The sequence below is a fragment of the Coenobita brevimanus genome, chromosome 1 (assembly GCF_032717465.1).
Source record: "Coenobita brevimanus isolate Jiangsu-jjx chromosome 1, ASM3271746v2, whole genome shotgun sequence".
Taxonomy (NCBI): domain Eukaryota; kingdom Metazoa; phylum Arthropoda; class Malacostraca; order Decapoda; family Coenobitidae; genus Coenobita; species Coenobita brevimanus.
The window spans coordinates 61,264,470-61,279,561 of record NC_136954.1 but is presented as its reverse complement, the minus strand read 5'-3'; the positions used below and the strand labels follow the sequence as shown (position 1 = coordinate 61,279,561).

Below are 15,092 nucleotides of genomic sequence, written 5' to 3'. Positions count from 1 at the left end.
CACTCCCTCTTCTGTCTTTCATTCCTTCATTCTTTCCTCTTCCTTCTGCCTGTGGGTGACTCTACACTGAGTGACAAGCCAAATGGTTTCCTGTACACCAGGAAACCATTTACTACGCTGGGTGGTAACCATATTACCAAATTTTGGCGCCTGGTGGTTTAGTGGGTAATTATTATGCTCCAATCGGATTGAGCCGGTGAAGGTTTATGTCCAAGGGATGGTTGGGGTTTATTGCTCACGTAATGCCACTCAGGGATGAGTGAGGCTGGTCACTCTCATCTTAAATGTCAGGATCAACTGCCTAGCCCCGGGTTCCTACGCTCCTCATGGGGCAACGTAGGACTGGATGACGGATGGATGGATAATGGTTTAGCAGACATCCAAACAAATTATCAAGTTTCCTTTTATCTAGTAGCCTATTTTACAGAATGCCTTTACAATCTTTCAGTTTTTCATAATCTGCCGTGGTTCCCCGACATTTTTATGTGGATTTTAAGCTGATAATCACTAGTAAAAAATCACGTCTCTCTCAGTCAGCTTTTTGAGCCTGGGTGAACTGAACAGACCCGTATGTTTTGACAGCACTCCTATGACTCTGTACAATGGCTTTACCTTCACTCAAGGATCTATTCTTGTTTTCATGCATGGATCATATGGGTGAATGCGTGTGTAAGGGGGGAGGGGGTAAGCTGAGTTAAGACAAATGCTGTTCGACTCGTCATCTCCCCTCCTCTCAAATTCCAGTAGATATGTGTCTTCACTGTAGTTCTGCACCACTGTCTCTTTAATATCGATATTACGCTGGACACTGCTCACTGGAAATCTCTGCCTGTATGCCCCCTCTTTTAAGGTAGGCACACAACACCCGTCTGGCTATACACAGATACATACACAGGCAGACATACAAGCACAGACATACGGAGACAGACTAAACACAGGCACAGGAGCAGACAGACAGGTACGTAGCAAGGGAGATACAGACGGGTCGGTCTTTTCACGAGGGCCACCGAGAGCCACTTTATTTTCCTCTTGTATGTTCGTTTTGTCTTTTTGGCATCGACGCACAGTACATAAATCACATTTAAAGAATATGAGTATTAACGTCTTGTTTGCAGAAAAAAAAAAAATGGAAAGGAAGGATCGATCTTTTCGCCGAGGACCACCGACAGCCACCTAAAAGGGTCGTCTTTTTCACCGACGGCCACCGGGAGTCACCTAACCTAACCTAAACTTGCTTTTCCAGTGGCCCTCGGTGAAAAGACTCACAGCACGGACACAGGCACAAACACAGAAACAGAGACCCGTGCTGTATATGCACACAAACAAATAAACAAAGAGGAAAAAGTGAAATTTTAAACACAAACACATAAACACTTCTCTAGCAAAACCCACCAAAACAGTCTGCTGGACGTTGACGAGCTGGAGGAAATAAAGGAGGAAGAAGAGCGGCGAGATCAACAGCGCCGACACCATTACACCGCCGGCAAAGAAATCCGCTGACGTTCCAATATCCACCTCGGTGTCGCTGGGGTCGCCAAATGTGAGCGGGACACCTTGGAACATACCGAAGGCCACTGATACGCTTACCTGTTGGACAGCGTAATAATATACAGAGTGGTCCATATATAACGCTCTTATTTCACTCAGCCGAGCGATTTCTGTTTTGCGGGGACGGCACTGTCAGCGTTATTAGCGTCTACATCGTTTATTCAATTCTTGCTCCTACTGCCACAGCAACAGACTAAGCCGTCTCCACAACACAAAAGATACCATAAGATGAGTTTTCAGTAGAGCGCTATTTACGAATCACCTGTTCTATAGTTCTTTCATCTTAGCTTAGCCCAATTTTTTCACCCCTTCTGCATCCTATTCCGCGTAGCTCTGTGACAAAATAAGGGCAAATTTCTTGTTCTACATCGTTTGCATAGCACTCTTCGTGAATAGCACCATATTCTAGTGTTAATTTATTGTTACAACTGAACATGCAAGAAAGGGAGACAGCAGTTTTGGGCCAAGCTAGAGTTCAGAGCACAGCCGTTTTATTTATTTTTTTTTAAATTCTACTCTGTCAAAGATTCCTAACCCCTGCAATCATACCATAAAATTCATTGGACATGCATGTAACCAAGGACATCCTTCCTGCCTCATAACTAAGGCCTATTACATGCAACCACGACTTAGTATTCAAGTTGTGGGAGTGGCCCAGTTCCGTCAGGTGAAAACAGGCAGACTGTATCGCTTCTTTTCATAGTTATCATTATCATTCACACCGAAGGCCACAGTTAGGCCTACATCCACCTTTTGGCAACAGTATTCAACGATGTATTTTTAACTTTCTCGTGGACAGAAGTCTAGTATTGTATTCTGTTGTAGTTAACTTTCAGCTGAGACTGAGTTATTGGGGTCTGGGTATTAATACGTACATTAACCCTTTCATGTTCGGGACAACTGTAGTAGTCTATCAAGGCTAATAACAGACGATTTTATTCAGCTGAGAGTGAGTCTTAGGATCGTGTGAGTTAAACTGGATTCTTGCTATCGTTACACGATTTTATTCATGTTACAGTAGACCACTTACAATGCAGGAGGTTAATTCTTTAGAGAGTAGGGTCTGCCCCAGCTGAATAAAATTTTCTGACAGCAGCCAAAATAAAACTGATGGTAGTAAGCGGGTCTCACGTCCAAAGGCTTTAACACCAAAGGTGCCAAGTCTTTCCCGAAGGTGATTACGAGAGAGGGTGAAGCCCTCGCAAGTTTCTCGTCAAGTAGTGGTATTTTCTCACATATGAGTGGCCCGACCCCGCCCGGCCGACCAGGCTTATATTTCAGTAACCACAAGGCTGGTCACTGCGTGGTTTGCACCATATGATAGCCCGATTCTTTAAAATTTGTTTTTGACAGGTTTTATCACATCCAGGCGGTGAGCGTGGCACGCGACACGGGCCAAGTGCAGCATGTCGAAAATCTTCAAATGAGGGCCACATGCCAGAGTTTGTCGTAAAGGCGTGAAACTTGGTAGGTACATAACCATCATTATACTCTAGGCATCCCCGGGGCGTAAGGCGACATTTCAGTGCTCTCGGACTGAAATGGTTTCGTCGCACCTCGCCAACAAGGCGTTTTCCTGGTTATATCGTTTATCGGGAGTCGTGAAGAAATCCTAGAGGGATGATGCGGTTGATGCTCTTACCAAAGTTGTCCCCCCCACATCTCTCTCTCTCTCTCTCTCTCTCTCTCTCTCTCTCTCTCTCTCTCTCTCTCTCTCTCTCTCTCTCTCTCTCTCTTTCCATACTTACTATCTCCAGTATCTTGAAGATCCCTGAGGCGCTACGTAGGTACTTCACCTCACACTTAGGCATCTTCTCTGCCGACAAATAGATATAATTCAGTCATTTTACTACAGTCGCCCAAATGCTCACCAGTATGATGTACAAAATGTTTTGGTAATTTATATGACGTGAACGATAAAATCCGCGTGTCGCAGACCATTAAAAGAAATGATTTAGCTGTTTTATAGGATAAGAACTTTCTATCAGAGTCACAAGTTAATAAATAAAATAGGCTACAGTATTTAGCTGGTTTACATAAATAATCTTCATTGTACGATTGTCTTATTTTTTCTTACTACCCCCAGATAATATTGCCTTCGGAAAGTCCTCTCTTCATAAATAATTTAATTCTTAGACTGAGATACTTTCCCATTTCCAAGATCTCGAGAACAGAACTGAACAATGGATTCCCAGCGCCATGTATTAAGGAACATATGGCACTAATTTTAAGTAAAGATGCAAGTCCTGGAACAGAAACAGGAGAGGAGAAAAAGAGATTGACAAGAAAAGGTAAAAGCTCAAATAAAACAAAGATAAGCACAGTAACAGCTAAGTCGCACCCCAGTTAAGGGTTAAAACTTGGCCGGTGATATTGTTATATTCTGACTAACGGCAAACTATTTTACTCGCTACTGGAGAGCTCCCGTGGTTTGAAGGCTAAGAAATTATCTCTGCTAGTAAAATCTGAACATCAGACATTTAGTGCCATAAGGTCATCTTTAACTCCTTCAGTCCTTGCCATCTCCAGACGTTCTTATTCAACTTACGATAGACTTTTCGAACTGGAGGGATTAGATACTGTCATCATTAATGCCACACCAATAAAGATCCTTCCTAAACTCTATTAAAATCATCTGAAAGCTGCTGGAATAGAGAGCAAAACACGTGATAGACTGAAGGGGTTAAGGATAGATGCTGGACCAATGACAGGTGGTGGAACAAGACTCGCAATACATTCAGCGTGGCAGAGATGAGTGAGTGTTTTTTTTTTTTTTTTTTTTTTTTTTTTTTTGAGATTTCGTAACACCTTTTCTGAAGCAAGTTCTTCTATACATTATAACTCTGTATCCATCTGTATGATACTGATGCAAACTATGTCAATGTGAAAACGAGATAAGCAGCGTACAAGAAAATGCAAAAATGTGGTATGTAAAATAAACTGCGTTGGAAGCACTGAGCTCTAAAGTATGGAGGGGCTATCTCTGCAGCGAGCATGTGACTTTGGCTGCCACAATGAAACACCCGCGCTCGTCGCCTCCACCATGGTAATGTAATTGGAACACTGTTCTTAACTTGCTGTTTCTGTTTCGCTGTTGCTCACATAAGCTGAGCAGTGGGTCATGGCACTACATTTTAGCTGCGCGGCGGACCATGGCACTATATTTTCCGAATTCATCGGCTGATTTCAAAAGGCGCGGGCTTCTGGTGTTGGGCATATAAAATTATCATCAGCGCCGTCGTGTGCTCTGGCGGCGGACACACAAACTACGCGACGCATGGGTAGCACCGCGTAATATATGTAGCCGCCGCCAGGGCGGCGCTGGTGTAGCGGCAGCCATGTTACACCACGCCTGATGCTTGCGTTTTTGTACTGAGCTGCTCTGTGGGTTTTTGAAAGCAGCCGATGATTCCGGAAAATATTGTGCCATGGTCCACTGTGCAGCTGACGGATACGAATATGGTCACAGAAATTCATCGAAGAGAGATGGCGTTACATATCACACGTAAGTGCTAGGCTACTGTCCCCTGGGGTGGTGTGGGAAGATTCTTCCCCAGTATCCCTGCATGAATGAGGCGACTAAAAGGGGCCCATTTATCTCCAGTCTTTCTCTCCATGTCCTCTTCTCATCGGTTCACACTCTCTTGTAGATATTTCCATGTTTCCTCAGGCCTTTATCAATCTGGACGTTCGGTTTCATGACACTGATAGTCTAAGGACTTCCCACACAATTTCAACACCATTACTTCGACGTAAAACAGCTTCAACATCACTATCATTCCAACGCTAATACCACACTGTCTTTTCCCTTTCTGCCATTACCTTTCTTTCCCTTAGTGCCATAAAGGGTAAATTCTGTACTGAAGCAACGTATGGCATTGTTTTATACTCATTGGCTAAATGTTGAACTAGGCCGAAAAAAAAAAAAAATCACAATCCACACATGGTATTATAAGAGGCGAGGTGTAGGTGTTTAAAAATGGCGCCCAAAATCACACGCTCGCGGCGGAGATAGCGTCTCCATACTATAAACCTCAGTGGTCGCTACCCATGAGAAAGCCACTCCATATTACAGAGCTCAGCCTCAGTGGTTGGAAGGTGCTACAAAACCTCCGATGTCGCTTTAAATGTGACGCTAATCTCTTCAACCCGAGAATGCCACTTCAATTTTATTCTTGCTATCTCCTGACGATGTTATATTTCTTAGGAGTGACTTTTCTAGAAAGGTTAGGTAAGGTCTTTATTAATCTCTTCAGTGACTGGATTTTTCATAGATGGAGGGAATTGCCTGGAACTAGTAAGAATAATATATAAATGACGTCACCGGACGGAATGGGCTATTGATGGGAGAGTGGCTACAGTTGTTCGTTTTCATGTGACATAGATCCCCAACCCCTATAAGCTCAGTTGACGGCCAAATGTAGTCAGATTAGAGGGTTGATTTGACCAGAAAACAAGATGACTCATTCCTGCCTCATAACACAGATTCCTGAAATTTCATGTAACCACGACTTAGCATTCAAGTTACAGAAGTATTCCAGTTTCGTCAGGTGAAAACAATCGGACTGTAGCCAGTAAGACTGTGAATCGACATGCATGCGGGGAAATCTGAATCCTCATTTACGATGATAATTTAAAGGTTAATGAATGAGAGGATAACTTAAAATCAATATAGTAATTAAGAGAATACAGTGAAGGCGAATGAATCTAAATTATTGGCTTAATATTGGGACCTTCAGAAACGACGACAGAAATGTAAGGGTTCGTAGATAAGAAAACAGCTTAAGATCAACACGGGAACTAAGAAAGTAATAGTGTAGGAGTCTTAATTTATGTTATTTATTTACTTACCTTTTTTGTGGAAGAGGGGGTGAGACGTAAACTTCGGGCCTCCAAAAACGATGACAAATGTAAGAGTTAGTGGATGAAAAAACAACTTAAAATCAACACGGTAGCTAAAAGTAAAAATGCAAGCGATTTACCGTGCCTGGTGATGATAGTGCCAGAGAAAGTGTGATGATGAGCCTCGGTCAGCTGATATAGGTGTACTCCCCTTTGTTGTCGCGTGATAAGAAAAAAAACATTGTATCTTCCTTTTGTCTCACTTATCAGGTTGTGATTTAGGTGGAGCGTGTTTGGTTCCACGAATGACATGAAATGCTGTTCTTGATGTCCATGGAGATTTGTCTTGGAAGGTTTGGTTGCAGATAAACAAAACTGCATGACAACAGTTGATTTTGACGTAGCTTGTGCGTAGACTGTCTGATGTTAAAATCGAATCACTTCATCCTTGCCTGACCCTCAACACCCCTAAAAAGTTTGGTTTAAATCGGATCAAAGATATATGGGTTAACCTTGCCTGTGACCTTGGCCTCAGACTTATCATTCTCAAAACTGAACAATTTCATCCTGCCTGACCCCTAATCCGTCCACTAATCAGATTAAAGTTGAGTTATACTGTTTACACACACACACACACACACACACACACACACACACACACACCGCTCGCTGGCTCGGTGGTAACGTTCTCGCTTGCCATCTGGTAGACGGGAGTTCGCGCCTCGCTCAGGTTGCGAAAAATTTCCCTGACGAATTTGATGGTTACTGTCCCCCTTGAGCAAGGGGATGGGTGTGTGCGTGTGTGAAGGTCACAGCCTTGGCCTTAGATCGGACTATATGAGCTCTCAGCTCCCTTCCGGGAGGGTAAAAGCTGACGATCACGACCACCGAGTGATCATGACCGACCCGGTGAATTGCACACACACACACACACGAGCAAGGGGATGGGTGTGTGCATGTGTGAAGGTCACAGTCTTCCCCTTAGATCGGACTATATGAGCTCTCAGCTCACTTCCGGGATGATAAAAGCTGACGATCATGACCATCAAGTGATCCTGACCGACCCGATGAATTACACACACAGACACACACACACACACACACACACACACACACACACACACACACACACACACACATTGACATAATTGTATTAAAAACATGTAAAACTTTTTATTCCAATTGTGATAAAAACCGCCGGCAACTTATCGTGAATTCAGCTGTTGTATGATTTTCGTGCATCTGATATCTTTAAAAGGGGTGTGGATGTACTGTATAGGCTACTCAGGAAGGAGTAAGTAAAATGCAGAGGTTAGTAAAACTTTCTCTGTACAAATTCCGTTTGGTACTGGCCTGAGTAAAATACCTCACTGTGTCTGTAACTGAGAGGGGTTAATCTAGTCTTTATTACCTTTAAACGCCTAATCTCCGAGCCGAACCAAATTCTCCTCTCCGTTACATACACCTCTCCATCTCATCCCTCCCGGTCATCCTCGATTTCCCCTTCCCCCTTCCACCCTCCACCTTACCCACATGCGCCCTCCCAGTCAATCTTTCATCCTCCACTTCAAGACAGCTCTCTCCCTGCCTTCTTCCAACCTCCTCTACCCGCACCGGCACACACTCTATTCTCTACTAGAACCATACTTCCCCAAATAAATTTATTCAGGTCAGATGAGAATCCTTGTAGTGGAGAGGGTAAAAATGAATGAATGAATGAATGAATAAATAAATAAATAAATAAATAAAGTTATGAGCGACATCCCGTATTCACCCCATTTACGTCCACCAATCATGAGCGTGGATTGGTACGGCCTCATTAAGTGGATGGGGTACAGTATCGTAGTAGAGCAGTTCCGTGTGAGTGGGAGTGAGGGTGACAACAACAACACACTGAGCTCTCTCCAACTTACTCCCTGCTCCATGTTCAACACACTAGAGCTCTGAACTACTCCCTACTCCGTCATTCAAGGTATGCTTAGTGCAAACTGATAGGTAATGCACGTTTGTTCTAACCTGACGAAGGTTTCTAACCTCCTGGTTCAGTTGATGGCCAAGTTTAAGTTAGATTGGAGGGATGATATGATTAGTAAGCAAGAAGACTCATTCCTACCACATAACTAAGGGTTATCGAGTTACCTGAGACCACGACTTGTTATTCAAGTCATGGGAATATCCATTTCCGTCAGGCGAAAAAAAAAAAATCAGACCAACTATACAGAGCAGTTACTCCCTCTCCTTTTCAAATTTAACTGTCACAACAAGGACGTATTATTTATGTCATCCCTATTAGATGCTGGAGAGGGATATCATCCTGCGGCAGCACCAATATACCCGGGCATCTCCACTGCCTGGTTACATAAACTTCCCTCAACTCACTCCCCATCTTCAGAAGGAAGATGGCTGACTGCAGGAGAATGATTACTTGGCTTGGAAAGGTCCACGGTCCAGTGAACCTAGGGCTACAATTATCATTATTTTTCTTGATATCTCCTGACGCCTTTATTCGTTTTAGGAGAGATCTTTGGAGCTGGGGAGATCAGTATAACCTTCATTAAACAACTCATAAACAGGAGGCTCTCCTAAGCTAAGTAAAATCGCTTGGTAGTAGCTGGAATATAAGATATACAGTATAAGATGTCCTTTGATGTCAACTCTCACTACAAGAGATTTTCCTTTCAAACTGTCTGGCGGTAAGAAAAATACATTTCAACCCTTTCAGTCCAATGTCGTATTTTGTGTTTTATTCTTGCTACTTCCAGACAATTTTATTCATAATGCTGGAGAATAGAAGGATGTCTAATAACTGCTCTTTTCTCTAATCCACTACAACGAGAGGTCATCATCAGTATAGGTAACATTGTCCAGCGGTGACAAAATAGGGTACAATTTATTCCCCTCTGTTCGATGTCTTGCTTTTTTTCTTTATTCTTACTGTCTCCTGATTATTTTATTCTGTTAGGAAAAACTTCTGTAGTGATAATGGAGGTTATGACTAACTACTCCTGTTCGAAAATGTTCTCCTAAGTTGAATAAAATCGTCTGTATGAAGCAAGAATAATTTTGAAAGATACGCCACCTGGTGAAAGAGTTAAGCTAATTATTACCGTGTTTACTGTACTCTGATGAAGATCTAAACCTTTTTTTTTTTTAGCTTCGTTGGTGGGTAAGTGTTGTCAGACTGGATAGTAATCAAGAAGACTCATTCCTTACCCATAACTAACTTTCATCGTCTTTCATGTAACAACGACTTAGTCTTCAAGGAACAAACAAACAAACAAAAAGATGGGTGTGTTCCGTCGAATGAAAACAAGGCGGCTGTGGTAGTAAGAAATTAAACACCACGTTCTACTTGTTACTTCATTATTCAAGATCCGGTGGCTCCAAAATTAACTTCCTTCACTACGGGAAGTCCTCCTTAAGCTGAATACAATCGTCTGTTGGTATCAGGAAGAACATGTGCCTACCATACTCTCCTCATCACTTCTGCTTCATTATTCAAGGTAATACTGGACAGACATTTATTGCAAGTGGTCTTCCTATAGCTGAATAAGATCATCTGGCGGTACCAAGAATCAAAAGATAAAGACATCATAACACTGAAAAGAAATTAAACCCCACAGTCTACTCCCTACCATCTTATACAAGGTAACATCGTACTCCTATAGTCTTTTTACCTTAACTTGGCCCAGATTTTCGTCCTTTTGCAGCTTATTTCACATAGTTCAGTGTTTGGAAAAAGCAATACTACGGCTCTACATCCTTTCTATAGAACTGTTTGCTGACTACATCATATTCCAGTGTTAATAATTGCTAGAGCTCAACATTCAAGGAGAGATGGCAGTTTAGTCCAAGTTAAAAGAAAATAGATATATGCTATCTCTCTTAAAATAACGTCCCTAACTACGAAACCTTTCGTAATGCAAAAGAAAATCATGTGGCGTAACAAAGATAAAAACAAGAAGCGGTGCCAAGGCACAGCAAACCCGTCCCCGGCTGTCATTTTAGTAATGTATAAACACAACAGGATATCTAGTCAAAGATGTCAAAATTTCAGATTTGGAGTAAATCGGATGAAAATTGATTTTATGCCCATTTGAAATTTTAGGCCCGATCCACCTGACATTGACCCCCCTACCGCTAACTAGAGGGTGACCCCCCTGATGTAATGAGGCATGTTACAGGATGCAGATTTGAAAGATGCACTTTTAATATTTGGTTTCATGTCGATATGACGAATTTGAAATGAGTTATGGCGAAAAAATGATTTTTTAAAAACATTTTTTGGGCCTACAGCCTGGGCCTTGGCCCAGTTTGGCCCAAAATTTAATCAGTTGATCCGAAGGTCATAGCCCATCATCCCTGTAATTTTATTCAAACTCCCACGAGTAGTAAAGTTGTTAACAGACAGACAGACAGGCATATAAACAAACAAACAAAGAAACAAATAAACGATCATACAAACCGAGTGAAAACAACACCCGTCACCGGACTGAAGAGGATGATGAAGGTTGTCTCTAACCCCACCACTTCAACAGTCTCATTTCACCAAAGTAAAATCGTCTGGTAAGAACAAAAAAATCATCGGATTGAAGAGGTTAAGCAAAGTGAATTGAGCAGACTAATGGATTCTTAGTTCCTGGGATCAAAGACCATATGACATTAATTCAAAGCAAAGATATATGGCCAGCAATGAAACACAAACGGTAAAGGAGACGTAGAAATGGCTTTCTCGTAGAAGTGGTTTTGGCGTAAAAAAAATGATCTTTGCATAGATGTGGGGTTGGCACTGAAATGGTTTTGACACTGAAGTGGTCTTGGTGTTGAATTGGTTTTGGCATAGACGTGGTCTTGACATGGAAGTGATCCTGGCATAGAAGTGGTGCTGATGTAAAAGTGGCCCTGGCCTTGAAGGTGGTTTTGGCATTGAGGTGGTCTTGGCATAGGTGTGGTCATGGCATACAAGTGGTCTTGGCACAGAAGTGGTTTTGGCATAGAATTGGTCTTGGCATAGAATTGGTCTTGGCATTGAAGTGGTCTTGGAGTTGAAGTGGTCTTAGCATTGAAGTAGTCTTGGCATTGAAGTGGTCTTGGCGTTGAAGTGGCCTTGGCATAGAAGTGGTCCTGATGTAGAAGTGGTCTTGGCAATGAAGGTGGTTTTGGCATTAAGGTGGTCTTGACACTGAAGTTGTTTAGATGTTGAAATGGTCTTGGCATTGAAGTGGTCTTGGCAAAGAAGTCGTCTTAGCATAGATGTGGTCTTGCAGTAGAACATGACGTAGAAGTTGCCTTGGCAATGAAGTGGTCTTGACATAGAAATGTTCTTGGCGTAGAAGTGGTCTTGGTGTAGAAGTGGTCTTGGCGTAGAAGTGGTCTTGGCAGAGAAATGGTCTTGGCATAGAAATGGTCTTGGCGTATAAGAGGTCTTGGCATTGACGTGATCTTGGCGTTGAAGTGGTCTTGGCATAGAAATGGTCCTCGTTTATAAGTAGAAGTGGTCTTAGTATTGAAGTGACCTTGGCATTTAAGCTGAAGTGGTCTTGGCATTGAAGTGACCTTGGCATTTAAGCTGAAGTGGTCTTGGCATTGAAGTGACCTAGGTGTTGAAGTGGTCTTGGCAGAGAAATGGTCTTGGCAGAGAAATGGTCTTGGCGTATAAGAGGTCTTGGCATTCACGTGATCTTGGCGTTGAAGTGGTCCTGGCACAGAAATGGTCCTCGTTTATAAGTAGAAGTGGTCTTGGCATTGAAGTGACCTTGGCGTATAAGTAAAAAGTGGTCTTGGCATTGAAGTGACCTTGGTGTATAAGTAGAAGTGGTCTAGGGATTGAAGTGACCTTGGCATTTTAGCTGAAGTGGTCTTGGCATTGAAGTGACCTAGGTGTTGAAGTGGCTTGGAGATGAAGTGACTTGGTGATGAACTGGCTGGCAGTGAAAAGAATGAAATGTTCAACATGTCATAGTACTGAAGATATTATCCCCTTTAATCTGAAGTATTTTATTTTATTTTATTATTATTATTATTATTATTATTACTATTATTTTGCTGCCATCAAACAAGAAAGATGTCTAGTGGTGGAGAGGTAAACGTAGGTCGTGTCTGAGTCACTCCAGTTCGAAGTCCCTCCTAACACGAATTAAATCATTTGGTAGTAGGAGACATAGAGAATGTGTTGTCAGAATGTTGGAGATAAGCACCACACTTACTCTATTATTCAATCTGTCCATCTGTGTGTTCTTACCTAACTGTTCTGACCTAATTGTATCTTTACAGGAATGAGTCGAGCTCGTACTGACCCGTGTATTAAACCATTTTTATCATACATATCCTTAGATTTATAAATAGTTTTGGCACACACTATTTCATTCGGTAGTGCATTCCACCAATCAATTGCCCTGTTTGGGAAACTGAATTTCCTTACGTCTTTATCGCCTCTCGTTTTATGTTTTTTTTTTTTTTTTTTTTTTTCAGTGTCCTCCTGCTGTTGCTTCCCCATAGGTTATAACTGTGTTCATTTATGTCTGTTTCCTCTTTCTCTGGGATGCATTTGTATAGCGTAATGATGTCTCCTCTTTTCCTTCTCTCCTGTAGTTTTGGTGGATTCAGTTTTTCTTGTCTTTCTTCGTAGCTTAAATCCCTTAAGCGTGGTACCCATTTTGTTTCTGCCCTTTGTGCTTTTCAGTCTTATCTATGTGTTTTTTTAAATGAGGATTCCAGACTACTGATGCACAGATAGTAACATTGGAAGTGTGTGTGTGTGTGTGTGTGTGTGTGTGTGTGTGTGTGTGTGTGTGTGTGTGTGTGTGTGTGTGTGTGTGTGTGTGTGTAGCCAGATGCTTCAATTTCGGAAACTGTTACGACAAACGACTCCCCTCCATGTAATTCTGCCCTCCACCTTCAGGTTTCCCTCTCATCAACTCACACACCCCTCACTCAAAATGCCTCTCAACCCCAACTGACCATATCATCCTCGGTTTCCCGCTTCCCTTCCCCCCCCCCATCCACCTCATTCTCGTTCACTCTCCTAGGAGGAGGAGGAGGAGGAGGAGAAGGAAAAAGAATGGAGAGATCAAAGACAAGTGAAGAAAAACGGCAGATATGATGGTGATGGAAATGGAAGGAGGCGAGGAGCGGGAAGGAAAGAGGAAGCAAGAGGGAAAGAAAAGTTTGAGGAGGAAGAAGGGGAAGGGAAAGAAAGTGGAAGAAAGAAGAGAAGGAGGCTGAAAGTGGAGGGGAAATATTGATGAGGGGAGGGGAAGGAGAAGAGAGGAAAGAAGGTAAAGAAAATAATGGGGGAAAGGAACGGGGAGGGAGGAAATTAAAATGTGGTAGTAAGAGAAGAGGAAGGGGGAGAGAGGTGAGTTGGAATGAAGCAAAAAGGGAGAGAGGTGAGATGGAGGGAAGGGAAGGGAAAGTGAGAAGGCTGAGAGGTGAAGGAAGGAGGTAAGCGAAAAAGAGAGAAGACAGTGAGAGAATTGGATCTGAGAAAAGAAGAAGGTTTAATTGACAATGCATGGGACACTGATGTACACATTCTGTTCTTAAAGTCCCGTCCTTCTCCCAGACTACGATACACAACCGTCAAGTTTACAAACCATGTCCCTTTTTCAGTTCTAGGTACGAACAGTCTGGAGTACTGAAAACCGTGTCCAGACTTTCCATGGCTGGTCTGGGACGCAAACCCAGGACTTCTCGGTTGCGAGCCGTAGCCAGTGGCATAGCACGGGAGAGCCAAAGTTGAACCAAGTCCTATTTTTTGGGACACATTGCTACACAGCGTGCACAAACCAAATTATCCTTAATTTTAAATACGGGGACCAGTGGTGGGCCATGGGTCTGACTAGAAGGGGACGGGTCCCCCGTCCTCCCCACTGCCCTCCCCCCCCTCTGTAAATTTATCACTGGGTATTAGGAAAGTTGATTGTCAGGCCACGTGGGAGAAAGAAGAGGAGAATGGTGGGAGTGAAAGACGAGGAGGGAGGGTAAAGACGAGGAGGAGAGAGGAAGCAGTGAGTGCAAGATAGGAACTACCGTTCCAGTGCAACAGTCCTAGTCCTTTTCCACTAACCCGACCTACAGTGATATATTCAGTCGCCACTACCCTGTTTACTGCAACAACAACAACAACAACTACTACTACTGCTGCTGCTACTACTACTACTACTACTATCACTACTACTACTACTACTATTATTATTATTATTATTATTATTATTATTACTGACTTGTGTAGTGTGCATATTCATGGACAGGACACACCACTAGACACGATCAGGCAATTGTGTACCGTGCAGAGCACTCCTTTTCCGGTATGAGATTCACAAACCAACATATGAATAATTCTTTGTCGTATCTTGGATTTATTTTTCGAGGAAAGAGAAACATGGAAAGGTCTGTTATATTCTTTCTTAAAATAATAATAACAATAATAATAATAATAATAATAATAATAATGCATCATGAATCTGTGAATGTGGGATTCTAATCTTACCCAGTACGATGGGTACTACGCAGAACCTATCTATCTGTGCGGATAGGCGATTTCTTCGTATCCACGGTAATGGTGTGGACTGGTGTAGGTTAGCAGGTAGAGTGGAGCGTGGTGCCCTGCCAGGCATCTCAGACTGAGTTTTTCCCTTTAAGTTTAGCTGTCTATCGTTCAACTGTTTGGAAAGGGCAGCTTTTGCAGGCGTTAAACCTGT

At 42.6% G+C, this 15,092-nt stretch overlaps 1 protein-coding gene across 1 annotated transcript in view; it reads right to left on the bottom strand.

Moving 5' to 3' along the window:
* Window positions 1–14,109, bottom strand: part of LOC145399652 (uncharacterized) — a 15,134-nt gene extending 1,025 nt beyond the window's left edge. Inside the window, exons 1-3 of the mRNA XM_080272231.1 lie at window positions 13,986–14,109; window positions 3,297–3,364; window positions 1,393–1,587 (exon numbers count right to left, since the gene is read on the bottom strand). Of these exons, the coding sequence (XP_080128357.1) occupies window positions 1,393–1,587; window positions 3,297–3,364; window positions 13,986–14,109 (387 nt within the window). The remainder of the gene's footprint in view (window positions 1–1,392; window positions 1,588–3,296; window positions 3,365–13,985) is intronic.
* Between the last annotated feature and the right edge of the window lie 983 nt (window positions 14,110–15,092).